Source organism: Eptatretus burgeri, chromosome 2, assembly GCF_056783735.1.
Source record: "Eptatretus burgeri isolate ZD-2024b chromosome 2, Ebu_testis_v1, whole genome shotgun sequence".
Taxonomy (NCBI): domain Eukaryota; kingdom Metazoa; phylum Chordata; class Myxini; order Myxiniformes; family Myxinidae; genus Eptatretus; species Eptatretus burgeri.
Window position 1 is genome coordinate 100,906,158 of NC_140962.1, and position 16,988 is coordinate 100,923,145.

The 16,988-nt window shown below is 38.5% G+C and overlaps 1 protein-coding gene across 2 annotated transcripts in view; it reads right to left on the reverse strand.

Annotated features, from left to right (window-relative positions):
* Positions 1–16,988, reverse strand: part of LOC147032678 (IQ motif and SEC7 domain-containing protein 1-like) — a 90,382-nt gene that overhangs the window by 17,314 nt on the left and 56,080 nt on the right. For both annotated transcript variants that reach the window (XM_085870486.1, XM_085870487.1), the window contains exons 8-11: positions 13,829–13,954; positions 12,546–12,645; positions 7,414–7,575; positions 7,134–7,313 (exon numbers count right to left, since the gene is read on the reverse strand). In XM_085870486.1, the coding sequence (XP_085726612.1) occupies positions 7,134–7,313; positions 7,414–7,575; positions 12,546–12,645; positions 13,829–13,954 (568 nt within the window). The remainder of the gene's footprint in view (positions 1–7,133; positions 7,314–7,413; positions 7,576–12,545; positions 12,646–13,828; positions 13,955–16,988) is intronic.

Consider the following 16,988-nt stretch of genomic DNA (forward strand, 5'->3'; position numbering starts at 1 on the left):
AATTGATTAGAGTTGATTTATGATTACTGCAATACTTTGAATGTTGATTTAATCATTCTTTTGTATGAAAGGAGTTGAGACATCTCTTTCAGGGATACGTTTTACATTTTCTCTTGTATAGTTGTGATTTGGTTAATCTTGATAAATTTTTGATGAAAGCATAATGTGATTTTTCCTTTGAAGTAAAGTAGAGAAGGTCAATGTGTGTTTCCTCATTTTTATAGTTGTTTGAAATTTTTAATATCTGAACTTTGTTTGTATCCGTTAATCCATATACATTAACAGATAGATTATTCATTTTCTCAAATTCAGGAATATCTCTCAATGACATTGGAAACTTTAAATCTTTAACATTTAATGTATTCTCGTATTACTTATAATGTTCAACCCTTTCAGGTTTCCATTGTGGAGGATGAAAGTGAGCAAGAACAGACAATATAAAACATTTATTATCTTTGTTTTTTAATATTAACAACCGCTTTCTTAAGTTTTATCTCTTTTGGAAAATCAATATAATAAGAAGCTTGTAGAGGATCTGATTTTAAGATGTGTATATCTAAAAAGATTATTTTTGTAATAGTAAATCCACGACCTACTACAATGTTATCAGCATCTTGTTCTTGTCTTTGGAGTTCATCGGAAACATCACACCTTACAAAATCTTGAAATGATGAGATAAAGTGAGGGTTTGTCCTCATATAGGGAGTAGTTTCATCGCCTTCTCTTACCATATTCAATTTTACTCCCATATAAAACTTAAAAGTTTTCATTTCACTTAATGTGTTTTTAATTATAGTTTCAATACTTTGTTTTACCACATCAATAGCTTCCATGATTGAAGATGGTCTGGGATCTTGAAAGTGAAACAATCTTATTTTTATATTTTCTTTAAATGCCCCATCAGTGTTTTCAATGGATAATTTAGTGGCACCTTCCCTTTCTTCATCGTTCTTGTGTTTGCGTGATTGAAGGTGTTTATTATAAAAAAAAAAAATTAAGAATATCATTATCACATCTATCACAATGCTTTGTTTCTTGGTCAAGTGGAGATATTTGTCAGAAAAGATTGAATGTGTTTGTTGGTTTGAAGGTGTTTTTTATAACATTTATATTCATGATTACAAACATCGCAGCACGTTGTATTCACCATATTTATATAATAAAACTTTGCTTAAAATAAAATCTTCTTGATTATAATTTTGTTTAATCTGTAGGTAAGTCTGTGCTTAAAACGATTTTATCCTCCAACATTTTTCACTGAATAAATACAATGTATCAAGACACAAAAGACAAGTTTCAATCAATCCCCTCATTTGTAAAATATACTGAGAAATATGTCGAGGATGTAAAATTGAATAAAGATAAATATAACAACTATTGGATAAAAACAATTATGGTGAATAATATGAATTCTTCAATTTCCTAAAGTGGAAGGGCTTTTGGTATATCTGGAAGAACATCAATTAAAGTAGCTCCAACAAATGTTTCTCCTCTCGTTCTGGCAATATATTCAAAACTAGAAAAAGCAATGAAACAAGAAAAAGTATCAAAAAAGAAAAACCTTATGGATGAAGCTTTAGAAAGAAAAGATAAGACCATTTGTAATATGCAAGGATAAATTTGTACTTTTTTTTTTTCAACAACCCTAAAGATGTAAATCCTGATGAAATAAAGGATGTTAATATATCAGGTGAAATGACATTTCGTTCAATAGTAGTGAAGGACCATTTTAAAATTACCTTTAATATAATAAAAATGTAGCAGTTGAATCTGTTAATAAAAAAAATATATAGATATAGATGGTTATGTTTTTTCCACTAATTAAATGAGTCATTATTCAACTGAAGATTTTGAAGATTATGAGAGTGATGATAGTATCTCTGTTGGAACAGAAGACAGTTATGATACCGAGAGTTTGTGTTCAAATGATAGTAATGAAAGTAGTTTTATAGATGATTGTGAAAGCACCAATGAAAGTCCTGAAGATGATACCAAAGATGAATATTATTTGAAGTAAAGTTTTACTTTATAAATATGAGTAGTTTACGAGATTTTGAGCCTCTTGAATTTCCTGATTCTCCACATGACAAATTTGAGAATTGTCCTGCATGTGAAAGACGGGGATTAAACACAGAGTCAAACGCCTATAAACAATGTATGTTCTGTGATTATCTTCCAATTAATGATAATAAAAAGTATAAAAAGGAATATAATTCTTTGAGATTTACACCAAAAATGAATTACTTGACAAGATTGATTCGAGAAATGAATGTAAAATATGAGGTTGATCATACACCTTTTCTTACAAGAGAAGACACTGAACATGATGACCATGTTTCGTGGATTGATGATTTATATTATTAATGATCGTCATTTTCAGGGAAATGTCAACACAAGATATTATGTAAATAAAATAATGGATTATCTTGAAATTAAACCTGAACTTCGGATAAAACATAGAGTTTCCAAAAAAGCCAATAAAAAAATTAAATAACCTGTTTTCCAAATATATAAATGAATGATTTTTTACCCATTTGGGAAAATAAGATTAAACTAGTGATACCCGTGCACATGTATGGGATAGCAGTACAACATAGCTGGTAGCAGATGACAGACCGTACACGGGGAATGACAAAAACACGCATTGTGCAAAATGCAAGTGGTACGATGGAACACCAAGACTTCCCAAACATTGTCGGCATGTCCGCTAAGTGCCACAGCAATTTCATAGGGATCGTGTGACGGCGAGCCGAGTTTTTAGTGTGCAAGCTTGGTATTATAATAGAGATTTAACAACCATAAAAATCTTCCAAGTTCATAAAGATGTCTCATAGTTGGTTCAAGCGGGTGTGGAAAAACCTGCTTACTATTAAAGATGCTCCTCACTCCCAACTTTTTCGATTATGATAATATAATAATTTTCACAAAGTCGCATTTTCAACCTGAGTGTCAACGACTCTCACAAGGTTTTAATGCTGGTCTTCAAAAATAAGATATAATCGGTTTATTTAAACTTCAAAACAAACTAAATGATTACAACATTGAAGATACAATACAACTATTTTGTGATACACAGAGATATAAAAAGAAATCAAAGCCGATAACTTGTATTCTTCGTGATAATGCGGATGATATACAGTCTCCCCAACATTTGGATAAATCAAAAAAGAACCTCGTTATCTTTGATGATTGTGTTTATGAGAGAAACCAAATGGTAATGGATAGCTACTACACAAGAGGGAGATATTCTTCTTGTAATTGTATTTATCTTAGTCAATCATACTTTCAACTCCCTCGTCGCTCAATAAGAAACAATGCCAATACTTTTATTTTATTCAAGTTAAATTCAATAGATATAAACAATTTTTGGAGAGACAATTGTTATACATTATGTGGTAAAACGGAATTTGGGGATTATATGAAGCACACGACTGAAAAATATAAATATATTGTTGTGAAACAAGATGAGATATTAAAAGATATATTTTTTATTTTATCAACAATTACATACATAAATGATTAAATATTATAATTCAGTGAATGATATTTTCCAATGAATAAATGGATGTGAAAGAAAGAGCAAGAAGATTTAAGGAGCATCAAGAGTTGGTTAAAAAAGTTGTAAAACAACAGAAAGACATAAAGAAGAAATGCAGACAGAAAATGAAGAAGCATTTGAAAGAAAAGAAGATAAATTTTTTAAAACACTTTAAAAACTTCCCAAGAAAAAAATTATAGATGCTTCCCCAGTTCCCACAATAGAATATACTCCTAAAAAACTTCAAATGTTAAAAGATTTCAGTCAAATGACGGAGGAAGAATTAGAGCATGTAGGAGAATTAGAATATGATGATGGATTATTTCAACAACTGGAAGAGATTAATCAACCCCCTGATTATATTGTGAAGGCTCTTCAAAAGAATGAATATTCAGTGGATTCAAAAACCAAAGCAGGACTCATTCCAACAGAACAACCAGCAATATTTCAACTTGTTCAAGAAAAGGGATTGATAGTAAATGATGAATTAAGGTTCTTGAGTTCTGCTCAACTCCCAGTCAAACTAACTCCGACATTAATGTTTCTTCTAACAAAAGATGGAAAACAAGGTTCAACTGTGAGAAATGAATCAAAGTATTTTGAGAAACCATTGGATATGATAAATAAGGATGATAGAGTATATATTGATCTGCTGGACTCGCTTAATTATAGGGTTATAGTGAGGCAGATAACAGCAATTTTTGAGAGGAATCGTGCAAATGATGATACAAGCATCAAATTTGGCACATTTGTTCTCCAGGGGATTCTAATCAAATCTGCCTGATTGGCCATTTGAAAATCCAAATTTTGAAAAATTTGAAAAAAAAAACTTCAAAAAAGTCAAGTTCACGAATCAATGTTGGATGCTGGCTGAGATTGGTGAATGTTTCAGAAACATCATCAGAGACGTTCCAAGTCTGCCATGCAGTTTTCTTCCCATTACCGCGGAAGGCAGACACGACGTCACATCCAGTGAATGCATGGAAGTATGGGATCCCTCGAGCTTTCTCAGGCCCTATTGCAGAAACTACCTCATGGACTGGAATCCATCGTGTCTTGACTCCTTGGCCAAAGGCAATCCACATGCTCTCAAGACCTAGTTCCTATAAGGATGGCAGTACAGATATTGCTATGACTAGTACGTCCGTGTCATTAGCCTTCATGATAATGGACTTGCTACCATCCGTCGTTGCATCCCTGGTGTGTACAAATATTCGAGTGTCAGCTTCTTCATGACAACATGGAGACACAGCATCCAGTGACTTCCTTGTGTTGCTAATGGCATCTTCTCCTTTTGTGACAATGACTGTGCTTGTCGTCTGTGCTTCACACATCTTTTCCGCAAGGAAGTGAAACAGCTCAGTCTTGTTGCTGTCATCTCGAAGAAAGCTTCTCCAGTTACTTGGGGTCTTACTGGTTCCTGTCACTCTTCTTCTGATTCCTTGCCCCCTTTTCGACCTTACCTCGGACTTCAGACTTGACTTCTAGTACACATCAAACACTACGTCCACCCTCTCGTACCTGGCACCATAGGATTCCACCTTTGGGATGATGTCTTCTTTAGCAAAGTCATCAAATATCTTTGAAGTGTGTGGAGGTAGGGCATTGATAAGTGCTGAGCCATCAATGATGACTGCATCTCCCCTTGGTTCTCTGTCTGGGATGTTCACTTGCGCTTCAAGAATTTCAGCCAGCTGTGACTTCAAATTTTTTTCTTCAAATTTTTCAAGATTTGGATTTTCAAATGGCCAATTGGGCAGATTTGATCAGAAAGCTCTGCAGAACAGAAATGCCAAATTTGATGCTTGTATCATAATTTGCATGATTTTTCTACTGTCTACTACACTATTAGTCTATCTGGTAAAAGTAGGAAGAATGAGAAGGAGAAACACATTATTCAGGCTTTAAGTATCCTTGGTTCAGGTGTTAGTTTTCTTCCAAATGACCCATCACAATTAGTTAATAGACTGTTATTGTTGTTAGGCAGTAAGAAGGCTGGAAATAACAATTGTTTTAATGAAGCATCAGGCATTTTCGACCAGTTGATGAACATGAAAATAATTAATAAATATCAATACAAAGACATTTTATCTCATATTAAATAAGATGAGAAGCACAATCCTTAGCTTTAATTTCACAACAAGCGACCACACATCTTCATTCCCATACCCACGACAACTTGACGCAACAAAAGAATATGAGCCGTCTTTATTGTCCATGGAAACTTATAATACCTTATTTAATATAACCGAGAAAAATGACAAGTTTAGTTATAATCCGGGAAGTGGATACAAAATGATAACAGTTTCACCCGGAGCATATGAGATTTCTCAAATATCTTCTGAAATTGCTCGTCTTATTGAAAGAACAGGGTGATGAACCAAAAATATTGTTATAGATATTCAAAAACATACTTCAAAATCAACAATTAAACTTAAAAATAACTACAAGGTTGATTTCACAATTGATAATTCATTTTGAGAGTTATTGGGTTTCTCCTCAAAAAAGATCGAAACTAATGGGACGTTTGATAGCGATGATGCCATTCAAATATCCTCAGGAATAAATTCGGTATTAATTCACTGTGATTTGATTGATGGCGCTTATAATGATGGAATAAGAACAAATACAATATTTTCATTCAGCGCACACTCAACCCCAATTGGTTATAAATTCAATATGGAACCCAAAAATTTGGTTTATCTCCCTGTGTCAGGAAAAACCATAAACAGAGTAAATTTTAGGATAACCGACCAAGATAATCGCATGATTTCTTTTAATGGAGAAATTATATCCATCAGAATTCAGCCACTTGAAGTTTTCCAATAAATAAATACGATGGTTATTGTGAGGAAACACGAGTTGGGAAAATATAAAATAATTACAGGGGATGGGATGTTCCTTTCCCCATACTACAAGGGTGAAGGTATGTATCTTGGTAGAGGATACTTTGAACCTAAGAGACAAAGGGGTGTCGGACATCAATTTAGAAAAAAATGAGATGGGATAATTGATACTCTAATAGGTATAGGTTCAACTATTCTTAAGCATAAAGACCCAATTGGTTCAACTGCTTCTGCTATGGGAAATGTCGCGGGTGCTATAAAGAGTATAAAAGATGCCCAAAAGGAATCCCATAAATTACAAGCAATAAAATAAATTAAGAAAGGCAAAACTCAGTTGTCTCCCCAAGAACGACAGAAAATAATTCAAACACTTGGGTCAGGGTTTCAAAAGTTTTAACATCTTCTTTCCTAAATAAATACAAGTATGGAAGCAATTGATAGTATCTATGATTTGGATGATACCATTGTCATCTCAAACTCCACTAAAAAAGAAGATTACTTCAAGGTAAATGCAATAACTGGAACAGACTGGAATGCAAATGGAGCATGAAGCAAATGGAACGTTGCAAATGCTGCTTATTCATGAAGCTGGTTTAAGTAGGATTCCTCAAAAAATGATGGAATGTAATTTGTTCATGATAAATAAGAATATGCTGCATGGGCACTTGTTATAGTAGTGGAATAATGTTACTCGTTGGACTAACTGAAAAAAAGGAACATTTTATTAGCCTTCCCGAGCTCTGCCTTACCACTGTCTGAGAGATCTCTGAGTGAACCACTGAGAGCTCCGCGCTTCAGGCCCTCACTGGATGTGTGGCTGTCATCCAAACTTCCACGCAATACCGTCCCATTTGCCACCTCTGTAGGCCCAGCCATACCCTGCACCATGCTCATCCGTGCAACCACGCCTTTCTGCTTTTCGAGCTCAGCTGTGAATTGGGATGAAGATAAGTGATTAATGATAAGAACAGAACGTTTACGTTTAGGGTTAGGGTTGAAAGATGCAACTTAACTCTTCGTATTACTCACATTCTATCCGGATCTTCTCCATTTCTTGGACCTCAGCGATGGATTCACGGAGATCATTGACAAACTTCCGTCGGTCCGTGGGGTTCGGAGCATTGAAGATGATGAGAACTTTGAATTCTGCTCCTGGTACCACAGATGTAATTTTGATACCATTGTGGTAGACTAGAGTATGGGTGAGGGGAGGGGGTATGGAGAGTGCAGTTTAGCGTCATCTCCACAATTTCAATCTTTAATTGAGTTGTATAATAATATGTTACTAGCATAACCCGCGCTCTGCGCGACATGTTGGGGTGCGTGTGTTTGAGAAAGGAACTGATGCAGAGTATCAGTAGTAATTTTACTTTAATGCAGTAAGTGGAATACGATTTCATTGTTTCAGAACCATTTTATTTACCTTTTTGTACCATGCACCTCATATGGTCTTTGAGATAATGTAAGCCGAATATCACGTTACTCGAGCGCAGAACAAAGTCGAAGATAGCGCGACACGAAACCACAAACTCAGAAATAATATATAAGATGACTTATTAGGTTATTTCTCCGAAATAAGCTCATTGAGTGGGTCCCTTAACATTTGACTAAAAAAATCTTCTCCTCACAAATGACCCGACCGATTATGGGCCAAATTTGGTACGATGCATCAAATCAGCAAGGTTGTATGGGGATGTACTCCTCATCCGGATGCACCCCTTATAAAGGGGGGGGGGAGGTGGTTGCCCCAAATATTGGTGTTTCATTCAAAAATCTTCTCAGAAACCATTAACTGGATCCAGACCAAACTGGCCATGCAGCATCGTGACCATGTCCAAACCTTAAGCTGTGCTCCCCATGATTGTATCTCCCCTAGAAAGGGGACCACAGCCCCTCTCTCCCCTCATATTCACTAAAACATATTTTCTTCACAAACCACATAACCAATGTGGACCAAATTTGGTACAATATATCAGAACAGGAAGGTCTCATGGTTGTGCACCCGATCCGGATCCGCCCTCTATAAGAGGCTGGAAAGGGGTTTTTCGCCTCAAATTCAGAAAATTAATTTTAAAATTTCAGAAACCGATGGCCAGATGTAGACCAAACTCTTCATGCCATGGCCTCTTCTCCTGAATCCCTTATTTTCACCCCGCATGTTGGGTAAATAACTGTCAGCCCCCTACAGGGATATTTTCACCGCCGCCACCGAAGGTGAAGGAGGTTATGTTTTCACCCCTTTCTGTCTGTTGTCTGTTTGTGTACAGGATATCTCAAAAAGTTGCAGATGGATCAGGATGAAATTCTGTGGACAGGTTGGGTGTGTGACAAGGAAGAATTGTTTCGATTTTGGTGAAGATCCGGATCCGGAGCCAGATCTGATAATTTTAAGCGATTCTTCACCATTGAGAGATAGTGCTAAACTGATATATAGCACGATATCTCAAAACGTTGTGGACGGACTTGGACGAAACTTGGTGGACAGTTTGGGTGTGTCACAAGGACAAATCGATTCGATTTTGGTGAAGATCCTAATCAGGATCTGTATTCGATAATTATTTAATTTTTAAAGTGATTCTTCACCATTGAGAGATAGGGCCAAAAACAATATAGAACTGTATAGCATGATATTTCAAAAATGTATTGGGCCCATTATGTTCTTGTGGATCAGACATGACGTGGTGGAGGTATGCTCTCTACCGAGTGCCCTTCTAGTTTTTCGATAATGGAATAATGTGTTCGCTTACACTTTACAGTCACAATAATGCCCCTGCGTCCATCACCTACCTACCTTGTGTTTAGTTATTCACTGATGATTTAGCCTGTAGTCCAGTGATGGACCAATCCGATGGGTGGGATAAAAGTGTGCTAGCTGAAGCAAAATTATGTGCGAGTTAGATTAGGCCATAATATGTCGGTTATCGTGGCTAAGTTTCATGTTGGTGAGGATGAACAAATATGTTTATCGTATGATCAGGTAAAAGCATTATCACATTTGCTGGATATCTTCATCGAGCATTCTCAACAAATGTGAAAGTTCACAGCTGTGGTTCTTCCACCTATTTCCATCAGTCAATAAGGGCAATTTAATAATCAATCAAGTATTGATATTACTCACCATTAAAGTTATCTCTCTTAAAGGCCCAGTCACACCTTGACGTTTTAGCCAGCGATGGCAACGTATTAAAATTTATGTAAAACGCTGGCTTACGTTGAACTTTCGATGTTTTTTTTTAAAGATTCGGACGTATTCATAGCGACCTGGTCTTATGTATAACGCATTAGTAACGGACACAGAACGTTTCGTTGTGTTATAGATAACTTATACCAACGAATGCTGAACCTGTTGTCGGCCTACACAACCTATGCCCAACGATAGTCTAACTTAGGCATAGCGCGTTGCACGCATCGCCGACGATGTCGTGACGTAGCCTATTAAAAGGCTGACGCACAACGATTCGAATCATCACTGCCGTAGAAATGGAAGTGTCAACATCGCAGTCACACCTTGGCGATCTTGCCAGCGTATGCCGACCTAAGAAAAATGTGTCTAAAACGTTGGGGCACGTCAAATACGGTATGAGTAAGTTTGGTATACGTGAGTAGAACGCTAAAGTACGCTATCATACGTCGTAGTAAGTAGAGTACGTCAAGAAATTTTAAACATGTTCAAAATTTTACGACGTACTTGGCGTATGACACACGTTCCGCATGTGATGGGGATAAGTTGTACACACGATATGCGGACGCTTACACACATCCACAAAGGCTACTTATAAGCTACTCATAAGTCGAAACACATCGCGGTAATGTCTTTTTTACGCAAAACTTATTTCTAACTTATGTTTGACGTGCTTTGAACCAATTCTTTATGTAGTCCCAACACACATTGACGTATGTAGACGTATTCCAATGACGTCTTCCGGTCGACAAAAAAAATAAATGAACGTGTTTCTAACTTACAACTGCCAGATAAAGACATGTTCCCAGAGATTTTGGGAATTGGTATATAAAAATGGTGTTCATAAAAGGGGAACCCAACAATGTTTTCGAGTCCTTTTTGAGTCGATGTCCATGTCAGCAGTAACAGTATCAGTATCAGTATCAGTATTAGTATGAGTAGTAGTTTGTTCATGTTGGCAGTAGTAGGTGAGTGTGAGGGGGAGGGTGTGGGTTATGATGGATCCTCCTTGCGTCCACGTGTCCACGGGTAGGAGACATCTTTGCACCATTGTTCGAAGTTCTTCGCGGCTAATTTTTTATAGGGCTTTTTCAACAATGAGCTATGGCTTGTTTTTACGATTCAGGTCTATTCATAACGGGTTGGACAAATGCACAATGAACTAATAATGTGCATAGAGCGCTTCGATAACTTATAGATACGGTATACCAACGAATAATTATCGTGTAGCCGGCGTTCACAAACTATGCCCAACGATAGCCTAACTTATCCATATCGTGCGGCAGTTTATCTTTGCCGGTGACGTGGGGTTTGCTATTCATATGCTGCCACTCAACGATTTAAATGGCTGCATCTCCACTATTGAAAGTAGACGCTTGCGCTCAACAATTGGATTTTTTTTACACTCAACGACTTTTAAACGGTACCACTCAGCTATTTTCATTGTTTACAATGAACGATTTAAATTGCTGTCACTCGCCTTTGTTTTTTGACGCTGGTGCTCGGAAATTTTAATCGTTTCTATTGAACGTGCGAAATCGCTCAAACTCCACTATTAAAAGTAGACGCTTGCGCTCAACAATTGGATTTTTTTTTACACTCAACGACTTTTAAACGGTACCACTCAACTATTTTCATTGTTTACAATGAACGATTTAAATTGCTGTCACTCGCCTTTGTTTTTTGACGCTGGGGTTTGGAAATTTGAAGCGTTTCTTCTGAACGTGTTAAAACGCTCAAACTCGACTATTTTAAATTGATGCTGCCGATGGACAATTGGAATCATAGCCAAGCTAGACATCGAAGTGTGAACATCCTGGTCATGCCGAAGAAAAGTTTGAAGAATGCTGCAAATAAGTGTCCTGGCCGTGGCCGTGGACGCTGACGCAAGGACGATCCATTATACCGACGTCTTTCAGCCTATGAGTAACTTAAAAGTAACGTCTGTCGATGTGTGGCAACGATCGCGTAACGTGCCAACAACACGTTAATCATAGGTTAGAAATAAGTTTCGGGTACGCTAAACATTACCTCGGCGTATCTCAACTTATGATTAACTTACAAGTAGCATGTGTTGACGTCTGTCAACGATCGCAGACCGTGCATACAACTTGTGGCCAGCGTAGCGGAACGTGCGAGTCATACGCCGGCATACGTCGTGAAATTTCAAGCATGCAAAAATTTGAGGACAACCGAAAAGTACAACGTTTAAAGCCAGCGTACAACGACGTATGGCAGTGTTTTTCAGCGTGCTCTCAATGTTATCAAAACTTACCCATAACGTATTCAACGTGTGCCAGCGTTTTAGAAAAAAAAATTCAAAAATCGGCATACGTTAGCTAAAACGTCAAGGTGTGACTGGGCCTTAACATTCACATCCCTTTTAGAGTTCCAATGAGTATCCAATTTAATGGCTCGGAGAGAAATTTAGCCAGGGTGTCAGCACACAAGGATCAATCCCTTCCACAAGCTAAACTCAGACAGGATAGCTGGCTTTACATACTCATCCAAATAACAATATGCTCTGAGTTGCAGCACCCAACCCCTCACCCCATCACGAGAGCAAAAAGTACAGTTTTTAATCAAATTGAACTCAACAGGTGCACAAACCAATGGCCAGACAGCTCAGAATTGAGCACACTACCAACTGCACTATCCTGCCATCCAACAGTTCACTACAACTGGCCTTCAACAAATGTCTCCCTTCCAAATCCGTACCAGGATCAACCGCTTCTGATGGGATTAGGTACATGCCAGGTTATACGACGTCAGTTCCTCAAACACATACTATTTGGCCAAACCCACAGCAGCCAGTGGAAATTGGACAAATGTTGCCTTTCCTCAAGCAGTTCCTGGAGTAGTTAGTGGTCGAGTAGTTTCTAAAGCACAACTTACAGTCAAGAGTATTCACAACACTTGTAAAGCACAAATCACACTCACACATTAATTCATGTGAAACCGTCGTCAAAAAAAAACTTACATTGGTTCTCGAACAAATGCACCTGCATCCCATAAAGTGCAAACGATTGCCGAAAGGTGTATGTCACAGAATTCTTCTTTTTCTGGAAGATTTTAGCGACCTGCCCTCCACATAGCAAATGCCACTTGTAAGAAACAGAACTTTGCCAACACAACACAACAACACAATAAAAGGCTAACACACTTAGTTAAGTACTTTGCTGAAAAATACTCATCATCCCTAACCCTTGCACTTTGTTGTTGAACTGACGTGAAAAGCTTAGAGGCAGCACATTTGCCTTCTGAGTGGTTGAGTCAGAGAAGTCCATTCTTCAGCCAGAAGTGCACTTCCACGGAGATGTGAAGTATCCCGAGCCACCATACAAAAGGGGTAGGCCAACTTCAAAAGGCATATCCTGACTGCCACTGGGAAGGCAATTGCAAACGGTCTAATGCATTCCTTGCTAGAAAATTGCTTTGATGTGCCATGGTCTCTTGCTTTGGGGAATGGGACTTTGGATTCGAAATGTTTTGTTACGTACAAATCTTAAGTTCGAGGATCATACATGTCAGCACACAGTATTTTGTTTGTCATTTTGAGGCATTGCTTGCCACTTTCACCAGAAAATAAAGCCTCTTAAAAATATTTTTAGCGTTGTGCAGATAAATTCATTAAATGACTTTCAGGTGATTTGTATTGGCCTACATTCATCAACCAATCAATCAAAAGCAGCAGACACCTGGCAGAGCATGGGTGATGCTGAAGCAGTTCCTGTGAAAAAGTTATGCTCGGTGGTTTGCCGTTGCCTTCCCAAAAGTCATTCAGGGTAGGAGTTTGTAATTTGCTCAGGGTGCCAAAGATAACTTGCCGACTCTTCAGCGAAAATCACTTTGGGACCTTTAACGCTGACAAATAACCAGCCATTACAGACAGGTCTTTTGACCTTCAGATTAACATCTATCAGATGGATGGTGTCTACAATGATGCCACACGCTGCATGTGAAACACCAGGGTGACAGTTTGTATCTGGATCAACCTTAAAACTCAGGCTCGACAGCTCAAAGACAAAGGCACATAGCTCTTGGCTACCCTGCCAGTCCTTCTACATCACATGATGTGAAAATTCAAGCCATGGTATTTAAGAATCTGCTATTTTCTCCAGCTTTCCTCAACAATTGGAACCTTTTAACCAAACGACCACCCTTTTTTGTTTTTTTTTTCCACTGCTACATTAGGCCAAATACTATTTAATCAAACCTTGTATGTTAGGTATTTCAAATGTTGACACAAGGAAATGGTCTCACCACAAGCAAATCATTGAAAAGGAAGATTTCCCGTTGGTGAAGGCCAAACTTCTGTGCACGGAGTGGATCTGGAACTTCAAAGAGCCGGCAGTAACAAACGAGCCGACGATGAGGAAATGCCAGCACCTTGGGATCATTGGGCATACGTATTAGAGTTTAGATTAGCAGGCAACTTCATACAATGGAATACAAGAATCTGACACTGACATTCTGTCACATGGAAGCTGTTCAAAACCTCCTGTCTTTTGACCCAGATTCACTTCATTTATTTGAGCAGACTCCATACAGCTGATGTCTACAATAATGGGATGTGCTTAAACACATGAAGCTATTTGGTGAATCCTCATCAGTGCACAAGAGGTAAGTGTGGTAAATGCCTTCATTGTGCCTCGGCTATGTAGAGATATTTATTATACATCTCTGTTCTCCATTAGGACTCGATCTCCATCTCCATTAAGCCCAGAAAAATAATGTGATGCAGGTAAATAAATATGTTTTCATGACTCATTTCATTTTCACATGATCACATGTTTGTCATCACCATGAGTGCCTGGAAGCTATGAGAGGAAACAAATGCACAGTAGAGTTGCGTAAACGAAGATGAACGTTTCAATCTTACCACCCCTCCCGTGAAGTCTATCACTGTATATCCAGTTTGAGAGTCGTGAGAAATCCATTTTTCATAGGTTGTGTGCACGCAACAATCAATGCGTGCATTCATGGTGTCAAGCCCATCCGTGGAAGTACCCTCCCCCCGCATCTGCTTCCACCTCGCCAGCTTCCCAGCTTCCCCTTGCTCCCTCTCCTTGCTCCTTTCCACTTTCCTGCATGCTGCCAGCAGTTCTTCACCCTATTCCTCTAACTGTGTGGATCTCAAACATCCGAGGTCTCTGCTCTAACCTGAGAGATCTCTCGATCCAGGCCACTGCCGAGAAACCAGACATCATCTGTTTTACACAATCCTTCCTCTCACAGGACGTCCCTGACTCCTTAGTGTCTCTCCATGGCTATTGTGTCCTCTAGTTTGATAAACGTGAACTGAACTCCGTCTTGGCCACGAGAGTCACACTGTATATCAAGAACTTTCTTTCTCACTCTCTGTACTACTCTTACTCCTCTCAAAGCCCAGGTGTACCTCTGGCTGCGACTTCCCCTCTGCTCCCACCTCTTGTTTGTTGTTGGTGTGTTGTGCTGTCCTGCAAATATTCACAACCCCATCTACAACTCTCTATCAGAGGACATGGACCAATTTTAACCACTTAACAATTGCACAATCTCAAAACTGAACTTTCAAACTCATCTAACCTCCTCAAAAACTTGGTGGCACCTTGTTAAGTCTGTCTCTGGAGTATGCTGCCCCTCCATCCTTTCCCTCACTTCAAAAGGCAGCACAGCTGACTCCACCCATGAGAAGGACGAATGCCTCAATTTTGTGTTTGCTTCCAAATCTTGTGTCCACAACCCCTTATTCTTGGTATTCATCCCTCCCTGTTGTACCCAACTGCTCTTGGACTTTGTCTTTTGTACCTGAGAAGGTGGAGATGTTTCTGGCACACCTGGACTCTCATTCTGCAACTGGACCAGATAGCATCAGCTCACATGTCCTAAAAAAAAAACCTGCTCTGGTACTCTTGCACTTCCTCACTCTGCCATTTTCACCGTCATTTTCCCTGGGTCATCTTCCAACTGCTTGGAGATCTGCCAACATCACCGCCTTACATAAACTAGAGAGTTCACAGAACATCTTACTCTGTCCAGTCTTGAGAAAAAGAACATGGGAAGGGTCTTTTCAATTCTTGCTTTGCATTTTGCAGTAAACAAACAGGTCTAAACACAACCATATTTGGCTGGATGGTGAATCTCACAGTTACTATGCCCTCTGGGCATGAGACGGCGTGAATATTTTGTCCAAGTGCTGCTGAACGCAATATTTCTGAAAGTGCCAAGATGGCGATTGGTGTTCTACAGTGTTCAAGTATATAATTCAATTTAAATGAAACAAAGATTTTAAAGGTTGTGAAAAAAAATTCCCGGAAGTTTAATGCCATTGCTGCAGCGTCTTTTTCACCGCATTATTTAACACGTTACATTAGTTCTTCGTACCTGTTGTTTGTGTGCTGGCCTCTGCTGACCTCTGTCTGGTAGCTTGTACATGATGCTACATTTGAGCCCGAAGATGAACAGCTGAAATCAACCTGTCCAGGTTCTTCCCGACATCTTTGTTCTTTGTTCCTTTCAGACTTCTTTCGCTTATTTTTTTTCACAAATCTCTTCATTCATTCCAATTCTTGCTTTTTTCTTTTTCATCTCTTTTACTCTCTATTCCTCTCTTTCCTTATCCGTCTCTCTCAAGAGAAGTGAATTCTTGCAGAAATTTTTCTGTAAGTCTTACTTGGCTACACCTGGATGGGTTTGAGGGTTGTGGAGTAGTGGCTGAAACCTGAATCCTATTGAGGTTCCTCCTGATGGCTCCATCTTTACTCTTTACTTATTCGGGTTCCTTCTTGGTCGCCCGATTGATTATGACATTCTCAAGAACAGCAAGTTTTCTGTTTGCAATGATTTTCAATTTTGGTTGAGTGCCAGACAGGCAGGCAGACTAAAAAAAAAAAAATTCCCCCCCCCCCCTGTGCACATGCCTGCTCAGGATGAGATCAGGGCAGTCTCTCTCTCTATATATATATATATATATATATATATATATATATATATATATATATATATATATATATATATATATATATATATATATATATATATACATATATATATATATATATATATATATATCTCGAACTTTCGATGCAGTCTGCATCTCACCTTGCTCTCCAAGGCAAACTCCACTCTTGGATTACTGACTTCCTCCACTCTCGTAGCCAATGTGTGGCTCTCAAGAGAATCCTCTCATTTATTCTCCATATCAAGGCTAGAATCTATCCATCAATCGGGACCATCCTCTGTACAGAGCATCGGTGCTGCCAAAGCAGTCTCCTGGGCTATTGGGCGCAATCCTGGACAGGTCACCACTCGGATGCAGGGTACTCGAATGGCTCAATCATCCCAGCAAGCTGGTACTCATTTTGCTGACCTCGGAAGGACGACAGGCTGAGTCAACCCCACCTGGTATTAATTAAATGGCAGAGCGGGATTTGAAGTCAGG